Source organism: Cordyceps fumosorosea, assembly GCF_001636725.1.
Source record: "Cordyceps fumosorosea ARSEF 2679 chromosome Unknown scaffold_9, whole genome shotgun sequence".
In the NCBI taxonomy this organism is placed as follows: domain Eukaryota; kingdom Fungi; phylum Ascomycota; class Sordariomycetes; order Hypocreales; family Cordycipitaceae; genus Cordyceps; species Cordyceps fumosorosea.
This window is the reverse complement of record NW_017387309.1, coordinates 479066-497539: the sequence shown is the minus strand read 5'-3', so window position 1 is coordinate 497539 and position 18474 is coordinate 479066. Positions and strand designations below refer to the sequence as shown.

Below are 18474 nucleotides of genomic sequence, written 5' to 3'. Positions count from 1 at the left end.
TGATGGGGGTTATTGGGCGTGAGGTTGAGGGTATCTAGAGACTGGGCGGCGGGACACACAGCGGAAATGTTTAGCGAAATCGTTGTGGGTAGAAAAGTTCTAGGGCTCGGTGCACGTGAGGGCAAAAATGGCAGTACCGATGTTTCCCCGAGCCGAGCCGGGCGAGGTGACCCACTCCGCCATGTTGAGAGGAAAGCAATTGCTGGCGGCGGGGCGGAAGAGCCACGTGATCTTCAAGTCACGAAATACTGGACAGTTTGAGAACATCATGGGCGAGGCGAAGGCATTTGTTGATGATTGATTCGGTTCATAGAGCTAGATGGGAGTCTAAGTCTGATGCCAGAAGAGGCAATTAAATACCAACTCAGAGATGTCATTGCAAAGGGCCAAGTTGTCAAAGAATTGGATGCACAGGCCGGGATCTGACGAACATTGTACTACTCTCAAGTGCCTTTGGCAATGGATTGATTTATACGGCTCTTGCATTGACTGAAATAATAGATCCTCTCCTTACATTCATTCATTCTCCAACGTTTTGGCGCATCTTTGCATTTGGGCCAGGCCGACAATACGTCAGCTCCGCCGAGGCCCCACAGTAGGAGCCGCAGTATGCAACGAACGACATCAGTCCCTCCAGACAGCTTCCACCAGCCAAAAGTGCCCCCAGCTATAACCTCTCGCCCCTCCGAGCCTCACGACTCGCAGCTCCGTTTGCCCAAGCAGCCACAACGACAATATCTCCGAACCCTGCGCCCGCCGCACGGGAGAAGCATCATCCTCCAAACATGTCGTACTTTTTCTCCACGCCCGTCGATATTGACGTCGTCCTCGAGGCCGCCGACGACCGGTCCATGGTCGACGTCAAGCTCGACAAGAACCGCCGCGAAAAGGCGCCGCTGTACATGGACGGCGAGTCGGTCCGGGGCGGCGTGACGATCCGACCCAAGGACGGCAAGCGCCTCGAGCACACAGGCATCAAGGTGCAATTCATTGGCACGATTGGTACGTCGCCAAACCCCCGAAGTTCCGCGGGCTTGTCGCGCGGCAGCTGCCCAAACCCGGTGCCCGTTGCGGCCTTTTGACCTGAGCTAACCGGCGAGCCATGCGTGGCATACAGAAATGTTCTTTGACCGCGGCAACCACTACGAGTTCCTCTCGCTCAACCAGGAGCTTGCCGCGCCCGGCGAGCTGCAGCACCCGCAGACGTTCGACTTCAACTTCAAGAACGTCGAGAAGCAGTACGAGTCGTACAACGGCATCAACGTCAAGCTGCGCTACTTCGTGCGCGTCACCGTCTCGCGCCGCATGGCCGACGTCATCCGCGAGAAGGACATCTGGGTCTACAGCTACCGCATCCCGCCCGAGATCAACAGCAGCATCAAGATGGACGTCGGCATCGAGGACTGCCTCCACATCGAGTTCGAGTACAGCAAGAGCAAGTACCACCTCAAGGACGTCATCGTCGGCCGCATCTACTTCCTCCTCGTCCGCCTCAAGATCAAGCACATGGAGCTCTCCATCATCCGCCGCGAGACCACCGGCGCCGCCCCCAACCAGTACAACGAGAGCGAGACCCTCGTCCGCTTCGAGATCATGGACGGCTCCCCCTCGCGCGGCGAGATCATCCCCATCCGCCTCTTCCTCGGCGGCTTCGACCTCACGCCCACCTTCCGCGATGTCAACAAGAAGTTTTCCACGCGGTATTACCTCAGTCTCGTCCTCATCGACGAAGGTACGAAGGAAGCCCCTTGAGGCCCACCTCCTCCTTTCCCCTTTCCAACCTTTTTGAATACAACTGCGGAATACTGACATTTGACCAGACGCCCGCCGGTACTTTAAGCAGTCCGAAATTATCCTCTACCGCCAGGCCCCCGACCAACAAGTCGTCGAGCAGAATAGCCACGCGCTGGCCGCCCATCCACCCGACGCCCCTGCTATGATCGCGGAGGCGTAGACGTGGGGAGGTCCGACCTCTGCCTTGCTCGCCATACTTTCATGTTCTAATTACTAGCCTTCCCTTTTCCTTGATTTGAATCCTGCTTCTGCTTGCTTAGCATACGTACCGGCGTTATTGGGGGCTATGGGGGGAAACAGGAGACGTCCATTTGGACTGATATATCCCTACATAAAGACATATAAAAAGAACACAGATTCACTTTAAACACACGAATGAGGATGAGACTGTACACAGAAATCCGTCGCCACACTTTCTTCCGGTGCGCAACTTGATCATAACTACCTAACCAGGGTCCAAATACACAACCGATACAGAAAGAAAAAGAAACTAAAGTTGTCAAATCTACAAAACCACAAGATCCATTAAATTTGCGACCTCCTCGTTTCCCCTTTTACTCCTCCGAGATTTTCAGGTATCCGCTCATGCAAGATCCATGACATCATCCGCCGAAAAGCCAAACTGGTTATTCTGAATGGCCGCGATCCTATCCAGCTCGTCCTGGTACTGCTTGCGCACGTCCGCGAGCGAAACGACCGCGCGCTTCCTCGGCAGCCCCGTGGCCTCGTCCACGGCGCCGGCCACACCCTCATCAAAGACCCAGGCCTGCTTGGGATCGACGCAGCTGAGGGCGTTGATGAGTAGCAGGTACTGCCGCGTGACGGGGGTGTCCAGCACGTCGTCGCCGGTGATCTTGTCGGCCTCGCCGGCGAGCTTGAGCTTCTGGATGCGGTCGAGCAGCACCCACGCGGCGCCGCGCATGTTCTGGCGCTTGATGCGCCACGCGTACAGCACTTGGTGGTAGTGGGCGCCGCGCACCACGTCGACGGCGCTGCGGCAGCGCTTGGCCAGGAACTCATCGACCTCCTGCTGCATGCCAGGAAACGGCAGCGCCACGAGCTCGCTGTTGTGGCACGTCTCGCACATCTTGTCCACGAGGAGGCGCAGGCTGGAGGAGCGCAGGGCCTGGTCCTTGATGGAGAGTAGGGTGGTGTGGGCAAGCTCGAACTGGCAGGTGGCGAGCGCGGCGCTGAATTGCCGCGTAAGCATCTCGGCCTTGACGGATTCGGGACTGGGGCGCGCAGATGTGAATTGCATGGCGAGGCGCGCAAACTCAATAACGTAGGAGTATGCCTTTTGGCCATCGTAGAGCGCGACGATGTGCGAGTAGTAGCGAGGCAGACCGCTATTGAACAAGGCCCATTCTGTGTTGTCTAGCAAGCCACCACTGTGCTGGTCAAGCTCGACGTTCTCGGTGCCTGGAAGGATTAGTACACGTACCGTACACGCAGAATCGCACTGCAAGACTTACTCATGCCGACGGCAGCCCTCCTGAAGAAGCTTGCCGCGCTATTGTAGTCTTTCAAAGCCAGACTCACGCGGCCCTGAACATACACCGAGAACGGATCTTCGTTGCAGAAAGGGGTGAGAGTATTAGCCAGATCTGCCCGTTGCCGCTTCATAAGCGAGCACTGGATCAGGGCCGGCGATACTTCGATATCGCTATCCGGGGCGCATAGGGAGGCCGCAATCTCGGAGAGGCTCTTGCTGAGAGGCGCGTTCGTCGCGTTGAAGCCAAGAAGGTGGCCGACATTGGCTTCCAGGGCCGTGACGACTTGCGTGTCATCGCCGCTCTTCTTGGGCGAGATACCTCTATCTGGTCTATATAGGGGTACGGAAAGTTCTGTTTGGGATAGATGCCTCAACAGCTCTAAGCGGCGAAGGGCGGCAATCAAGCCTCGGAATACGCTGCCGACGTCTACTCGGTGATGGAGAGCATCTTCCTCGTCGTCGAACTCGTATTCCATATGAACAAGAAGGATAAGCTGGCTCAGACACACTCTCCACTGCATGGTCAGGCAATCCTGTGTGGCTGCCATGACGAGTCTCCGACCAAACTCGGTAACTGGATTGTTGGGCTTCCGTCCCTTCATTGCAGCGGGGGTTGCGAGTAAATCGAGGACCTCATTGTACAGGTCATCGGTAACCATGTTGAAGTTTTGACCCAGATCGTCGACAATCTGTGTGCAATCTTCATCGGTAATGCCACGCCAGAATCCGGCCTTGTCGGAGAAGAACTGAATGCGCTCTAGGTCCGTTTTTTGAGATTGTTCAAATAGTTCGGGTCGTAGAGCCGCGTTACAGAGCTGCCGATAGCTGTCCGAGAATCCGTCCACAAATGACAGCGCCGAGTTGATCAAAACAGCCTCACGCTGCCTGTCCTGATCAGGAGCCTTGAGGTTGTGGTAAATGCGTTCCAAGTCGCTGCACTCTCTGATGGCCGAAACAAGATCGGCGCAGACAACCCAAGCCATGTCGGACTCCGGATCGAGTGCCAGGGTGATGGCTTCACCGCGTTGCTTATCAAGCTCGATAAGAAGCCTGTAGAAGCGGCGCCATTGAGTTTCGCTCGAGGATCTAAACTGCTCATAGTCCATAGCACCGGTAGGACCTCTCTCTAATGACGCCGCGGCACCGAGCACCGAGCATATAGATTCGGCCAGACCGCGTCCCTTGGTTCCTTCTCTAGCCTTCCCTAGACCTTGCTCATAGATGGAGAGCGCTGCTTCGAGCGTTGCCTTGGTAAAGAGACCAGGTTTCAGGATCAACTGCAGCCACTTTTCCGTAACGTCTTCTGGGTCCCATGGCCCAGAGGGCTCGGCAGGGGGCAAACCCACGTTAGAATGGACACCTTCCCAACCTTGTTGCCAGACCTGGGACATATTGGTGCTGTCCAAGTCAAGCCGCTGAACCCGGTAAGTCATGTTGTTCTTCCACAATGTCCACAGGCGGACGCTATCATCCTTGGGCGTTGCGAGTATAAAGTCGGCTAGTGTCCATACATCGGCCGATGAAGGCGTTTCCGGAATAAGGGTTAGTTTGGGGAAGCGCTCCTCAACTGTAATCATATGCGGCCCCTTTGCAACAATGTTCCAAAACTTGAATTCGCCCGGCCCAATTGGTGAGTATGTGGCGCATAGTCTCCGTCCCGGGCTGCGTCCAACGAGCTGCACCAGGTTGGCTTGAGAAGGGTCCAAGATCCATTTGCCAATCTCCTGGGGAGATCTGTCGGCACCGAGTAGGTCTCCCGTGAATAAGATCTGGCCGTCCTGAATGTTCCATATGCGGATGCGATGGTCGAGGCACACTGTAATGGCAAACAGACAGCCATCCAACCCCAGAGATGTCACCTGGACCGCCGTGGCAGCACTATATTCCATGTTGGTTCGGCCATATCGGATCGTGTGGCTGCCCTGGAAAGGGAGCAAGCTTCGGAGGTTTTGCTTCCATCCTTGGACGTTGAAAAAGGTCTCCTTCCAAACACCCCCTGCGTTCGCGTTAGCCAAAACACTTGTCCCCATGAAGCGCGCCCCAATCTCATCACAAAACATACCATCGTCGGCTTGGTTTCGGTCCAGGCGAATCATGCCGCCGTCGTTGACCGTCACCAGCAGGGTGTTGGCCGACACGGCGACCATGCGGTGCGGGTACTTGAACCCCAGCCCCGCCGGCGCCTGCACCTTGGCCAGCTCCGACAGGCCCGCGTCGACCGCCGTGCGCTTCCTGAAGAGGTCCGGCCGCAGCGTGAACGTGTACAGCGCCGACGCCGTGTCGAGCACGAACAGGCAGAGCGCGTCGTGCTCCTGCGGATCGGCCAGGGCGACGCAGCCCGGCTGGATGGGCACCGCGAAGTGGAAGTTGAGCACCAGCGGCGCGTCAGCCGCCCTTCCGCGGCAGCACACGTCGGTGGCGCGCACGCTCAGCAGGTGGCCGTCCTCGAGCACGCGCCAGAGGAAGCTTCGCGGCGCGTCGTGCCACTGCCGGTGGTAGATGGAGGTTGCGCTGGCGAGGTTCTTGCGGCGGAAAGCCGCACCGTCCTCGGCCGCGCCATCGGTGCCGCGCGAGGTGGTGCTTCCGGACAGCGACGGGACGCGGATCGTGACAATGGACGCGGCGGCGGGAGGCTCGAGGTTCAAGCGAGTCTCTTTGAAGAGAAACTTGGGTTCGCCCGAGGTCATCTCGCCTCCTGGAGCTCTAGGAGCGCATGTGTTGTGGGTCGTGCGTCCTTGTTGAATGTATAGAGGGAGATGAAGTTGTTCGATGGTTTGTGAGGTCGGTGATGCGGAGCGTTTGCCGTTATGAATTAATGTTGGCGACGCAGAGCTGCGTTTTGGAGCTCTGTTATGAAAGCTGCGAATTTCACCGTCGCACTAGCCGCCGCTGGTTCGTTTCTGTGGAGCTCACCTCAGGCTCAGGTATCTACCACCTCGATCAACAGCTCTAGCATCTGAAATCTGAAGGAAGACCTTTACAAATTGTAACGAAAATAAAACTGAAACTATGCATTCTCGCTGTCATTATTAAATTGTTAGCAATATCTACAGAAAAAAAGCCATTTGCCGCACAGTCTAATGTGAGTCCTCCAAAAAACATCTAATCATTGTAAAGCCCAAGGAAAGCAAAACGGCCAACGCCAGCAAACCATGCAAAAACATATGAAATGGCAAATTATATCGTTCCAATCGCCACTCATCAGTCCTTTTCCATATCCTTGGGGGCCGGGTCGCCGATACCATCTTCACCAATGGCAAACAGGGTATCGCTCTCCGGCAAGCAGGGACTGTCGTAAATCTTGGCAATGCGCGTCTCCCCGCGACCCTTCTTCAGGCTGATTCTCGTCGTGCTCGCGTGCGCGATGATGTTGCCGCCAATCGGCTTCTTGGGGTCCGGGTTGAACATTGCGCTGGGCCCGCCGTCCACCTGCGCCACGACTTGGTTCGTGATCACCACCGCCACGCCGAACTCGTCGGCCAGGCGCTGCAGCGTGCGCATGAACTTGGCCAGGTGCGTCTGGCGGTTGGACAGCTCGCCGCGGCCGCAGAAGTCGGTGCGGTAGAGCGCAGTCGCGCTGTCGACGATGAGCAGCGAGAAGCGCGTCTCGCACATCATGGCCGCCGCCTGGTTCAGCAGCTGTAGCTGGTGGTCCGAGTTGTAAGCGCGCGCGTAGGCGACGTTGTCGAGCACCTCCTCGCCCGAGAGCCCGAAGCGGTTGGCCACGGCGAGCAGGCGGACGGGGCGGAACGTGCCCTCGGTGTCAATGTACAGGCACTTGCCCTCGCCGCCGCCCATGTCGAAGGGCAGCTGGCACGTCACAGCGAGGGTGTGACAGATTTGGCTCTTGCCGGTGCGGAACTCGCCGAAGAGCTCGGTCACGGAACCGGTCTCGATACCACCGGCGAGAAGAGTGTCGAGGTTCTTTGAGCCCGTGGTGATGGAGATGAGCTCGCTTCGTCGCTGGTGCATTTCTGTCGCGGTGGTAAAGCCCATGGGGACAAGCTTCGAAGCTACACGCCATTAGCATTGCCCATCAGCTAGGAATTTCCACACAAGTTACCTTCGGCGAGAATCTTGGTAGCTTTCTGTTCCGAAATGCCTTTGATCTGTTCCAGCATCCGGCGCGGGGTATACGCCACGGCCTCGACAGTGTTGAAGCCACCATCGACGACCAGTTGGATATCTCGCTTCGTCAATCCGGCAATTCCCTGGAAACTAGTCATTAGTGACATTGAACGGCAACTGCGGTGAACCTTTGCCGGGCAGAGTCCTACTTCAAGAGCACTGAGGGGAGTGGGAGCTCCCGGGCCGCCCATCTGGCCCTCCTCGCCCATTTGAGCTTCATCATATTCCTCAGCCATATTCAAATAATCGTTATATGTGTGTATCAGCTTTGCCGTGTAGAGGTGAGCCGTGAATAGGCCGGGAGAGGGCTCCTCCTTGAATTAATCAGCCGTTGTTGTGGGATAACGCGTTGGAACGCGCCAGGTCAGGCAGCAACGCTAATTGTCAAACGCCAGATCACGTGCGCCATTTGACTCTCGTAGCTGGGGAGCAGGCAAATCGACACACCAAAAAAAATGACGGGGACAATAGAAGTGCGTAATTTATCTATCTTTTTGAGCATTCCGTGTGTTCTGAGAGAATTTCCGGCGTTGCTATATTTTGTGGTAGTGCAGCCTGGGGGTGACCACCGTGTAAGTCAACCGCCATACAACAAAACAATTGTTTACTACATTCACGAGCATACTTTATTGAGGACTTTTCATGTCAAAGACTTTGTGTATTTCTCGCTATATCTAGTGTACAAGCAAGTTATTAATGAATGTGTAGTATCAAATTCCAACGCCTGGGAATGCAACAAGTGGCATGTAAGAAATCAGGACATGAAAGAGAACAGATGATGATTCAGTGTTCGTAATGAGATTCCATCACTTCGAAATTTAGTTGATGGCGATGCGGATGGTTTCGTGCTTCTTGGCCTTGGGCACAGAGATGCTGAGGATACCGTCCTGGAAGGCCGCGGTAACTGAGTCCTGGTCGACGCGGGAGGGGAAGCTGAAGGAGCGGGCGAACTCGCCGATGCTGCGCTCCGTGAGCCAGTACTTGGCCTGGTCGACCGGTGCCGCGGCAGCGGCCGCTTCGGTCTCGGGCGTGGCGGGGGCGGTGTTGGAAGTCTCGCTCACCACCTCGAAGCCGCTCTCCTCCTGGATGCTGGCGTCGTCCTCGTCGGCCACGGTGGTCTTGTGCGAGACGGGCTCCTCAAGCTGAGGCTCTTCAACAGCAGCGGGTGCCGGCGCAGCAGCGGCGGCGTTGGGGGCGCTGCCGGCGGTGTAGTTCCTCTCTACCTTGCCGCGGACGACGAGCGTCTGCGGCTCGGTGAACTCGATGCTCACGTCGTTCTTGCTGAGGCCGGGCAGCTCGCCGTGGAGCTCGTAGGCGTCCGAGGTCTCGCGGACGTCAAACTTGGGCTGCCAGTGGGAGACGGCGGACTTGCGAAAGTGCTGCTGCTGCTGCTTCTTGCAGTGGTTGTTGGTGGTGGAAGCGGGCTGGCACTGGCGCGAGTAGGAGTCAAAGTCGTCAAGGAGACGGAAGAGAGGCGTGAAGGAAGCCTCGGTGTTGTAGATGGTGCGGGGAAAGAAGGCGGCCATTTTGTTTGAGTTGGTGTGGTTGTTGGTGTTTCTTGGGACTCTGGGAGAGACGCGGAAAGTGTGCATATGAGAGAGGATAGAAAGGGCGTTAAATGTTTGTTTTGTGTGGTGATGAGGAAAAGAGAATTTGGATTTCAAGGGAAACAAGTTGGTTCTTTATAGTTGAAGGAGAGGCAGACCTCCTCCAGGCAGGAGCTGATATTCGTCATGGTTTTGGCTTCTAGAATCATGTTGAAGATGCTGGCGACTTACAAAGCCCATTGCATTTCGAAGCAATTGGACAATGCCAACAGCAGTGGCCAGAAGCCGCTAGAACCTGTTGGAAGGCGCTGGAAGGCGCTGGAAGGTTCCACTGAGATCGGTAAGCCCTGGACCTACGGGCTGATGTGGATGGCGGCAATGTCACCTGAATTGAGGCAAAACTTGCAGAGTTGAAATTCTAGTGTATATCAACAATATAAAAGCTATTGCATACTCTACGATGGTTTCTCTCCCAAGCATCTCATCTCCTCACTCAAGTACCCGTGCTTGTACTGGTATAGCGAGTGCCCTGGCTTACGTAATTACTCTTTATCCCAAATAGGAAATTTCAGCTTGTGTGGCGCAGTGACGTCACAGTCCCCGAGTGGAAACCTTGGTGCCCTCACTTTCGCAAAAAAAGGTACATCGGTGCGCTGAATGGCGGGGAAGGGCGAGGGGCGTGTCGATTTGGTTTTATTTCAGCCTCTTTGGACTCAGTAGGACCTGCATCCTGAGCGGGGGGTTCGCGGGTGCGTCATCATTACGCCCGCACAATCGAGCTTCAAACCTCGTTCAAATGTGCCGATGAGCTACATGCACGATCTACATATCTCATCGAACGATCAGTTCAGGTCAGACGATACGACGCTGATTTTATTGCTTCTCGTTCGCTTATGATAGGGAGTGTCGTAGCACGCTGCGTAGCCACATGGACCGTCTTCAGCCACAGCAAGTCATCTGTCAGGCGAGCTGTTGCCGCCAAAAAGCTTCTTCCAACTACCCCTCCTACACTGCATGGTCAAGCCACACTTATTCCAACGTCGTCCCATCTTTACGCCTGTGAAGGGCTCGATGCCATCATCTGGCGCCGGTCGACATGCACGTCTGAAGGAACGCCTTCGTCATCGACTTGTGTTGCGAAGCGGCGCTACCTCTTACAGTTGTTTTGCTGATACCTTGGCACGGTCGCCATCTCACGGCTACAGCCCAAAGGGCTGCCAGTTCCGCGCCGGGCAGTCATCTTACTTATACCAGGCGCGTGATGTTGTGGCGCTGTTTTACGTTACTAAGTAGCAAATTATACTAGAAAAAATTAGGAGTCTACTTACCTGCCTTCCTTGAAAAGTGCATATTAAATATATAATTCAGAAAAACAAGGCAGCAGTAGTGGCACTTTTAAAAGGACCAAGCCACATTTCTAAGCCACACTATACACAATTCTATAGTCAGGCAGATCGGCCTTTCCATGACGACTTACCAGGCCGTTTATCCGGCCGATTTACCGGGGGCCTAGACAATAGTCAACACACGAAAGACTTATTAAGGCCTTGTCCCTGTACGTAGACAATGCAAACACCGCCATCAAGCAGTTATCTTTTGTAGGCCTTAAAATGGTGTCCGACCATGTTAAGAATTTATGTTGTGAACCCAACACGGTCAGTTCAGCATTGGCGAATGACCCGGCATTAGCGCCTAGCACCATAATTAATCGCCTCTATGGACGATATTCAAAAGATTGTACTTGCGAGCCCAAGACACGCCGACAACCACCGTCTACAAAGGAGCAAAGCGACGCATTCCGATGCGGCAAATGGGGACCAACAGAACCAAGCCCTTTGTTCTTGCAGGCTTTTGCCGACGCCCTCGGCTGTTTGGACGCGGACGCACAGTCAGGAGTGGTGTCTCCTCCGCTCATGGGATCTCATGGTACAATACCGCTTACAGTCATCGCGCCGCTCGGCGATGTTGTCCGGCATTGTGCGAACCTGATCGCGTCCGCAGAAAGAGAAATCTTCTTTGTGACCTGCGCTTGGTCACCCTCTTTGGCGCAGAAATTGGCCAGTGGTGCTTTGTTGGAGCTCTCCCGGCGAGCTGCAAAGCGAAATCAACGCGTGAGGGCACACTTCATGCATGACGCGGCAGGCCTGTCCAACCTGTCCAACTCTCATCACAAGATGAGTTCAAAAAGCTACACGGCCAAATCATTCGGCCTACCTGCACCCGAAGATATCCCTCATGTGGACCTTGAGGTCATGAACGTGCATACCATACCATTGGGCACACTTCATTCCAAGTTTTGCGTTGTGGATGGCAAGTTTGCCACTATAATGAGCAACAACATGGCTGACAACGACAACTTGGAAATGATGGTTCATCTAGAAGGGCCTATTGTGGAAAGCCTTCGTGATGCGGCGATTATCACTTGGTATGAACAACTGAGAGAACCCGATCTACCACTCAATACCGACTCACTGTCGCCGCATGCTACAACGATGCATCTCAACGGAGAAGATGGACAAAAAGATTCACCAAAATCGAGATTGCAGATTAGCTCGCCGGCTTTAGCCGAGGCGGTTCAACGGCCTGTCCATACCCCTGATGACCCCCATTTCGACATGAGCATCGCCGATGAAGTTCTCAGAGTCCATGGAAGTTACCAACCCACCAAAGGAGAAAGTAACCTCGAAGCGGCCAATCGCGTCTTGAACCTTGCTACCAAGAAGCCTACTGCTGCCACTGGGCCGGATTTCACCGACGACGAGGTCATGATACCGTACCTTGTGACGGACACACCACGCGCTGTCCCAATGGCTCTTGTTTCCAGGCCGCCGTACGGAAAATTTGGGTCGAAGAACTCGTACGTTCCGCAAAATGAAGCGTGGCTATCCCTCATTCGCAATGCGCGGAAAGACATCTTCATCCAGACCCCAGACCTCAACGCCGCGCCTCTCCTTCCGGAACTCGCTGACGCACTGCACCGCGGGGTTGCGGTCACGATATACACCTGCTTTGGATACAATGACCTGGGAGAGATGATACCTGGGCAAGGCGGCACAAACGAACAAGTGGCAACTTCGTTTGTTGCGTCGCTTCCTCCCAATACACGTGAGACGTCTTTGCTTCACATATATAATTACGTCGGCAAAGATCAAAATCATCCTATACATCACTCGTTCAAATCACGATCCTGCCACATCAAATTGATGATTGTGGATGGCTGCGTTGGTGTACAGGGGAGCGGGAATCAAGATACCCAATCCTGGTTCCACAGCCAGGAAGTCAATGTCATGGTTGACAGTCCAGAAATTTGCAAAAAATGGAGGGAATGCATTGATAGGAATCAGAATACAAAACTCTTCGGGCGTGTCGCTGAGGACGGAATCTGGAGAGATGGAAATGGCAATCCGGGTGCAGGGTACATGGGCAACCCAGGTATGCTCACTGGCTTAGTTAAAGGGGTATTAGGGATGGTGATGAAGGCTGAGGGTCTAGGTGGATTTTGAGGATAGAGACACTCCAATTCAGTCAATCTCATTGAAGCAAGTTTTGCGTAGCAGTTAATTGAAACCCATGTATTAGGTCTGTGGCCGTTTCTAATGTCTTAATATTGTAGAGACAGACAGAAGTCTCCTCCACCAACACAAAGTGCCCTCGAAGCCCTAAGACAGAGCCGAAAGAGCTGGCGGTTCTTCATCCGACAATCACCTTACTTGGACCAGGAGCGTGATATTGTGACGCTGCAGCATGGGGATACCCATTGCTTCATCACTTGAACAGCATTGCATCAGCTGATTCATAAAGCAACATAGACGACTTAACCGACACATACGGCCATAGGCAGTAGAAAATATCGCGTCCCGTCCCGTTCTTAATTATGGTTATTTAGTAGGCTAGAAATGCGGTCGTTGGCTTGAAAAATGGCGAGCTTGACCTCTTTTTCTTAAGGTGTTATGACTAAATGCTCGCCACTAGTCCTATCTAAGTATAGTGCTTAGGAAACATAGACCCACTAGTTTTTAGAGGTATACACTGTTTTAGACGGAGGGATGTTTCTAAGCTAGTGTTAACTATTAAGGGGGGCTAATATATCCTTAATAGAGTTACTAAACGGTTATATAGTATATACTAACACTCCCTAACTAGCCCTTCTATAATAGTAGCGTAATCCTAATCTATAGTTAGTCTATTTCTTAAGAAGAGAGTAGCTTATATATATAAAGTACTAATAAGTAGTTATTTTTATAGAAGTTATATTAAGAGATATCTCTTAGTAGTAGAACTATTACTTAGATTAATTAGTAGAGATATAGTCTAACTATCTACTAGAAATTCCCTTTTTTATATATTTATTCTATCCTCTATTATATTACTTAGATTATTTAGTTTACTTTATAATCCTAATAATCCTCTTAGTTTACTAGATTATTATAATAATCTATTAAACTATTATATAACTTCTTCTTCTATTTAAGTACTAGTATACTTAACCCTAGTCTAACTCACTTAGCCCTATATATATACTATAGTGTTTATAATAGTTAGAGACTTAATAATTAGCTCTTTACTTTTATACTATTTAATACTTAGTGTTTAAAGAAGAAAGTATAGAGGATTCTTAAGTTTTATTTAATTAATAAATTAAACTAATAAGTATAGTAGCTAAGCCTAGTTAATATTTAAAAGCTTAGGGGGGTAGGGGGGTAAAGTGTCTAAGCCTAGAGGGGTCTAGTGCTTATAGTCTATACTAGTATTAATAATATTTAAGTAGACTCTATAAAAGATAGTACTATTAAGAAGTGTCTTTATCTCTCTATTAGAAGGCTAGTATACTATTTTAAATATGTATACTTATATAAAAAGGTGTTAATTAGTAGAAAGTTATTCAATTTTTTAAGTGTGTTTAAAAGTATATATATAATTTATATTACTTTATTATAGGCTACTTAATTATAAATCACTCTTACTTAGAGAATCACTTATAAGGGCAGTAGGTAAACTTTAGGATCTAGTTGCTCCTTTTACTATATAAGATATCCTGTTTACTCTACTAAAAGTAAGCTACTGGTAGATTAGTAGTTAGATTAGCGACGACCAGCGAACACCGGCTGCTGTATGATTTTTCTTTTTTCCTATTTGCCTTCTCAGTTGTGAACTCAATATATTCGCGACCTTTGACTGATGTAAATACAGCCCTACAATCCTTGGTGCCCCTACAAGGCCTGCCGGTCTTGACCAAGAACGGGCCGAGTACCAGCCAAATGGGCCATTTCAATGATTCGTTGCATACTCTGAACCGCTCAAAATAGTGTGCAAAGATACGTGATTTAAATATTGGTACAATAAAACATTTTTTCGCATGCGTGGTATCCCAAGTGCCCTTTGCTCTCAATCCCGTCCGTGTTCATCGTCAAAGTGTGATACCGATCGAGTCATCGTGTTCGTAATTGGTGTTGGACAGTCTATCTTTTGCAAACCATATAACTAGATTTGCACAAGATCCAACACTAAGTCGTTCATTGGTGCCCATTAGGCCCCAAATATGCAGGAATGCAGCCCGAAGAACGCCCTACGTTGGAGTTGTTGTTCATCAAGCCGATCAGTCGACGTCCAACCGAGGGCTCAAGCTCCGTGCCATCCCTCGCAATCTTGACTTCGCGGTTCGAGTTCCAAGGATTCCGCAGCCCTCTAGTGCGATAGAACGGCAAGGGGACAATAGACAACCATTGCAGATGGAATGGTTTACCCTGCGTCTGCAAGTCCTCGTCCACGTCTTCCTCTTCCTTGTGACTCGTGGCTTCGTTTTCATCTGCAGCTTCGCCATCGTGCTCAGGCCCGTCAATCTCCCAAAACATGGTTCCTCGTGTAGAGTCATCGATAACATGTCCTTTCGGAATAGCGCCCTTCGCTTCGATCGAGACGGCCTGTGGCAAGTCGCTTTCGATAGTTGCCTGGTTTTGTGGCGCAAGCTGAATTGCGGCACTTGGATCTTGGTTGATTTCCGATGTCATTCGAGCAAATCCAAAATACTCTCCAGACTTGTTGGCCGAGAATATCAGGTAAACATTATCGGTAGACTGTGACGTGGTCAGCACGCTCGCTAATGATTTCCAAGGCTCAACTCAACAACATGTTTACTAACCTTGAAAGCGTTATTCAAGAGCTGCTCGTTGTGGGATTGAGTAGCCCAAATACTAGTTTTGACACTCTGTTCCATGTCCTCCCGAGTCAGGCTCTTGAGAACAAAGAATCGATCCCGGTGGGCATTGCCCGCTTTCTTGTCCAGTTGTGCTACAACAGCCTCGACAAGATCTGGGTTTTCAACTGTTGGCGATCTGCTTTCTCCGTTTGGATCGCTTGCGAGAGTAGGTGATGTAGGATTGCTCGTGCCATCAACAATGACAACATGGCTCTCGAGGGCTGCCTCGGTAGAGCTCTTCCGAAGTCGGCATACCAATCGTACAGACTGAAACTTGGATTCATGGATAACATTCTGTGCTTGGATGCAAGCTGTATCCTCTTTGAAGTTGGCAAACGCACAGTTGCTCTTCGAGATCAAGAACAGGGACTGGAGTCCCGGAGCCAACTCGCAGACGTGCTGCACGAGTGTCAACAATTCGGTCTGTGGTGGTAGGTTTCCTATCCATATAGCGTGACCTAAAAGATAAGGGTTAGCTTTAACTCTGGTCTTGCATCGAAAACCCCTTACCACTTTGATGGGGTTTTCGTGGTGGTCCACGGGCCGCGTTTTGTTGTTGTTGCCGTTTGGCGTCGACTTGGATGTCCAGTTAGTCATCTTAAACGAGAGAACATGGAAAGAAATAACGTACTTGGTGGTGATGGCTGGTCTCTGAAAGATTTGCTTGTTCCGCGCGACGATCTTCGAGGTTGATTCCACCCTTGGTGATGGATTTGCCCTTGGCTATACCGTCGGTTCATTATATCAGGCCGTTGGGGAGCTGGCTCAGGAAACTGAGGTGGTTGTGGATAGTATCCGGGGGATTGTGGGTGTTCCATGACAAAGGGAACTGGGTAGTAGCCTGGATGGCCTCGTCCTTGCATCGGAAGCGGGCCGTGATGGTTTGGTTGAAGGTTCGGGTAGTATTGGTGCATTTGTGGTTGCTGATAATAGTATCCTAGCATCATCATTGAGCCAGGATGGTGTCCAACGTATGGGTTCTGTGGCATGTGCTGCATGACTGGTGGCGAATGCTGGCTGTACTGGGCATGGCCCCCTGGCAGCAGTGGATGTTGGTAGCCTCCATGAGGCAAGGCACCGGCCATAGGTGCCATGTTGAAAGGTCCAGCCTCGTGAGCCGGAGGTGAGACGACATTTTGTCTGTCGAATTGCTCGGGAAACGGCGTACCAGTGTGTCCATAGGAAGATTGTCGGGTAGAGGAAGGACGTCGGCGCGATGGTGCAGCTGCTGAAGTGGACTTGGGAGGAGAGGCGGTGGATGCTGCTGGCAGTGTTATTTTGTTTCCCTGGGGCTCAGCAGTCTGAACAGAAGCTGTTTGTGGAGAGGGGATGTCTCCCATCGTGACGTTGTCGACTGTAAACGCGAAATGAAGGATGGCGACCAGCAGCTCTCGGTAACGATATGTATGGAGCTGGACAGGTCTTTCGAGGTTTTTCTGGTGCTAAGCTGGAGAGATCTCGATCGAGGGTGGTGAAAAGCGGCGAAGTTGACAGGGCCGGAGGGAGAGAGTTAGCTGGACTCGGCGGTAGAGGTCAGCAGCAATGCTTGATTCAAGGTATGATATAGTAACAGGTAGCTGATTTGCCACTCTGTGAGATGGATATATGTAGAGAAACGTTGAAAGCAGGATAAGACGCGTGTCAAAGTGCCCAATTGGCCAATGGTGCGCAAATGGGGGCTTGACAGGACGCAGTAGCTTTCTGGCGATGAGTTCAGGTGCTCGTCCAGTAAGTCTCCACAGCCACCAAAGGCTATGAGAGGGGATGGAGACTTGAAATACAGGCTTGGTAGTATTGAGCGGTCGAAAGAGGTATTTACGTGTTTTTTCAAACACAAAGGATAGTCGTTGGGGACGAGGCTGGAGCGGGAGTGTATGTTAATGTAGGGCTGCTGAGCCTCTGTCAACCCACTAGAACGGAGGTAGGGTGAAAGAAAGGTCGCCCTTCTTAGTCGCTGCAAGAATCCGAGGTGACCTAGGTGCTATTTTTGTGGTGGAGTGTGTAATAGGGAAAAAATTGACTGGAGGGTAAGGTGAAGGGGATTTTACAGTGTCCCTGGGTGTGTGTGTATAAGACACTGTATGACCAAGCAGCACAAGGCAATGGGCAAGCCTTTGTCATGTAGATCGAGAGAAGCAGAGATGGCCGGAAGTGCGGGAGGGTGACTGGATATGCGCTTGCTTGGGGGTATGTGGGATCTGCTTAGTTGGAGATGGCCACGCCCTGGTTCAGCGGCCAGAATCGTTTCTCCAACGGCTCGGAGTGATGATACGGCAGTGTCCAAAGAGCGGGCCAGAGGTGTAGATATAGTGAAGAAGACCCTGACAGGGATTTCAGACGCCAATAGGACGGGCACAGGAAACTGGGTTCAGCAGTCCCGAGACCCGTGGCATTGTCGAGGACGGGGGAATCGGCGTAGTATGCTGGCTGGCTCGCGTGGGAACCGGAAAGACGAGTGTTTGCCACAGCTTTCCAAGTTGTCTAACTAGGAATGAACCTAGTATTTGTGAGGATGCCGGGGTAGGGTGGTGGAAGAGGATGTGTGAGTATCGGGTCAAGGTGAGAGTGTAGAAGATGGCACGGTGGGTGTTGGTGATGCTTCGGCGCCCCAGCAAGAACGCAAATAGAAACCGATGACGACGACTTAAGTATAAAGATGTGTAAGTGTGAATCGAGAAAACGGAATTAGGAGCTGGTACAAGATGAAGTGAATCAGTCAATTGGATGGCGGCGGGTAGATGTAGGGAACAGGATCTTGGCAGTTCCGACTTTCCCGTGTAAGGCGCTTCACTAACGAACAGATGGAAGGTACCAAGGTACTTGTAGATAGCATCAACCGACAGGTACTTTACCTGACCAGGAAATACTCCCCAGCAAGTACGCACCCAAAGGGCAGCAATTATCCGATGCAAGTACTGGCTACAGCCTCACGCAAGAGCGGCCAGGGTATAAGCAGGGCATTACAGGTACCGGTACGCGGCAGCGCCCTGGGCCAGGACGTCGCAACAGCCTCCACAACTTAGAAACGCACAGCAAGGCTTCAAGACATTCTGCCCAATGGCCCCAGCTCATTGGGCTCTTATTTAATTTTCATTTAATCTTTCACATTTTCTTTGCCACTTATGCCCATCCAGGAACGTCTCTGGGCAAGAATGGGGAGAGGCACTCCAGAGGTTCCACCATACAAGCCACAGGAAAACCGGTTCTCAAACCATCGTCCTAGTAAGTACTTGGACAAAGTACCAAAGTACACTGCAGAGTCTCGTACGAAAAGCAAGGCGTGTCGCCGGAGCGGGACTCGGGAGGGGGGGGGGGGG

At 52.0% G+C, this 18474-nt stretch overlaps 5 protein-coding genes across 5 annotated transcripts; 1 reads left to right on the top strand and 4 right to left on the bottom strand.

The window, feature by feature from the left end:
• Positions 1-785: 785 nt before the first annotated feature.
• ISF_04325 (vacuolar protein sorting 26) lies at positions 786-1954 on the top strand (the record flags this gene model as incomplete). The annotated part of the gene is made up of 3 exons (XM_018847931.1): positions 786-1002; positions 1118-1732; positions 1821-1954. The coding sequence occupies 3 exons, from the start codon at positions 786-788 to the stop codon at positions 1952-1954; spliced, it is 966 nt and encodes a 321-aa protein (XP_018704887.1).
• A 423-nt stretch (positions 1955-2377) lies between these two features.
• Positions 2378-5973, bottom strand: ISF_04324 (Nucleoporin Nup120/160; the record flags this gene model as incomplete). The annotated part of the gene is made up of 3 exons (XM_018847930.1): positions 2378-3213; positions 3267-5282; positions 5349-5973. 3 exons carry the CDS (start codon positions 5971-5973, stop codon positions 2378-2380), a joined length of 3477 nt encoding a protein of 1158 aa, XP_018704886.1.
• Positions 5974-6487: 514 nt separating this feature from the next.
• On the bottom strand, positions 6488-7650 carry ISF_04323 (DNA repair protein RAD51; the record flags this gene model as incomplete). Its single annotated transcript, XM_018847929.1, has 3 exons — positions 6488-7299; positions 7350-7497; positions 7564-7650. 3 exons carry the CDS (start codon positions 7648-7650, stop codon positions 6488-6490), a joined length of 1047 nt encoding a protein of 348 aa, XP_018704885.1.
• Positions 7651-8232: 582 nt separating this feature from the next.
• ISF_04322 (30 kDa heat shock protein) lies at positions 8233-8940 on the bottom strand (the record flags this gene model as incomplete). Its single annotated transcript, XM_018847928.1, has 1 exon — positions 8233-8940. The coding sequence occupies one exon, from the start codon at positions 8938-8940 to the stop codon at positions 8233-8235; it is 708 nt and encodes a 235-aa protein (XP_018704884.1).
• Positions 8941-14474: 5534 nt separating this feature from the next.
• On the bottom strand, positions 14475-16497 carry ISF_04321 (YTH domain protein; the record flags this gene model as incomplete). The annotated part of the gene is made up of 4 exons (XM_018847927.1): positions 14475-15035; positions 15101-15615; positions 15668-15733; positions 15789-16497. 4 exons carry the CDS (start codon positions 16495-16497, stop codon positions 14475-14477), a joined length of 1851 nt encoding a protein of 616 aa, XP_018704883.1.
• Between the last annotated feature and the right edge of the window lie 1977 nt (positions 16498-18474).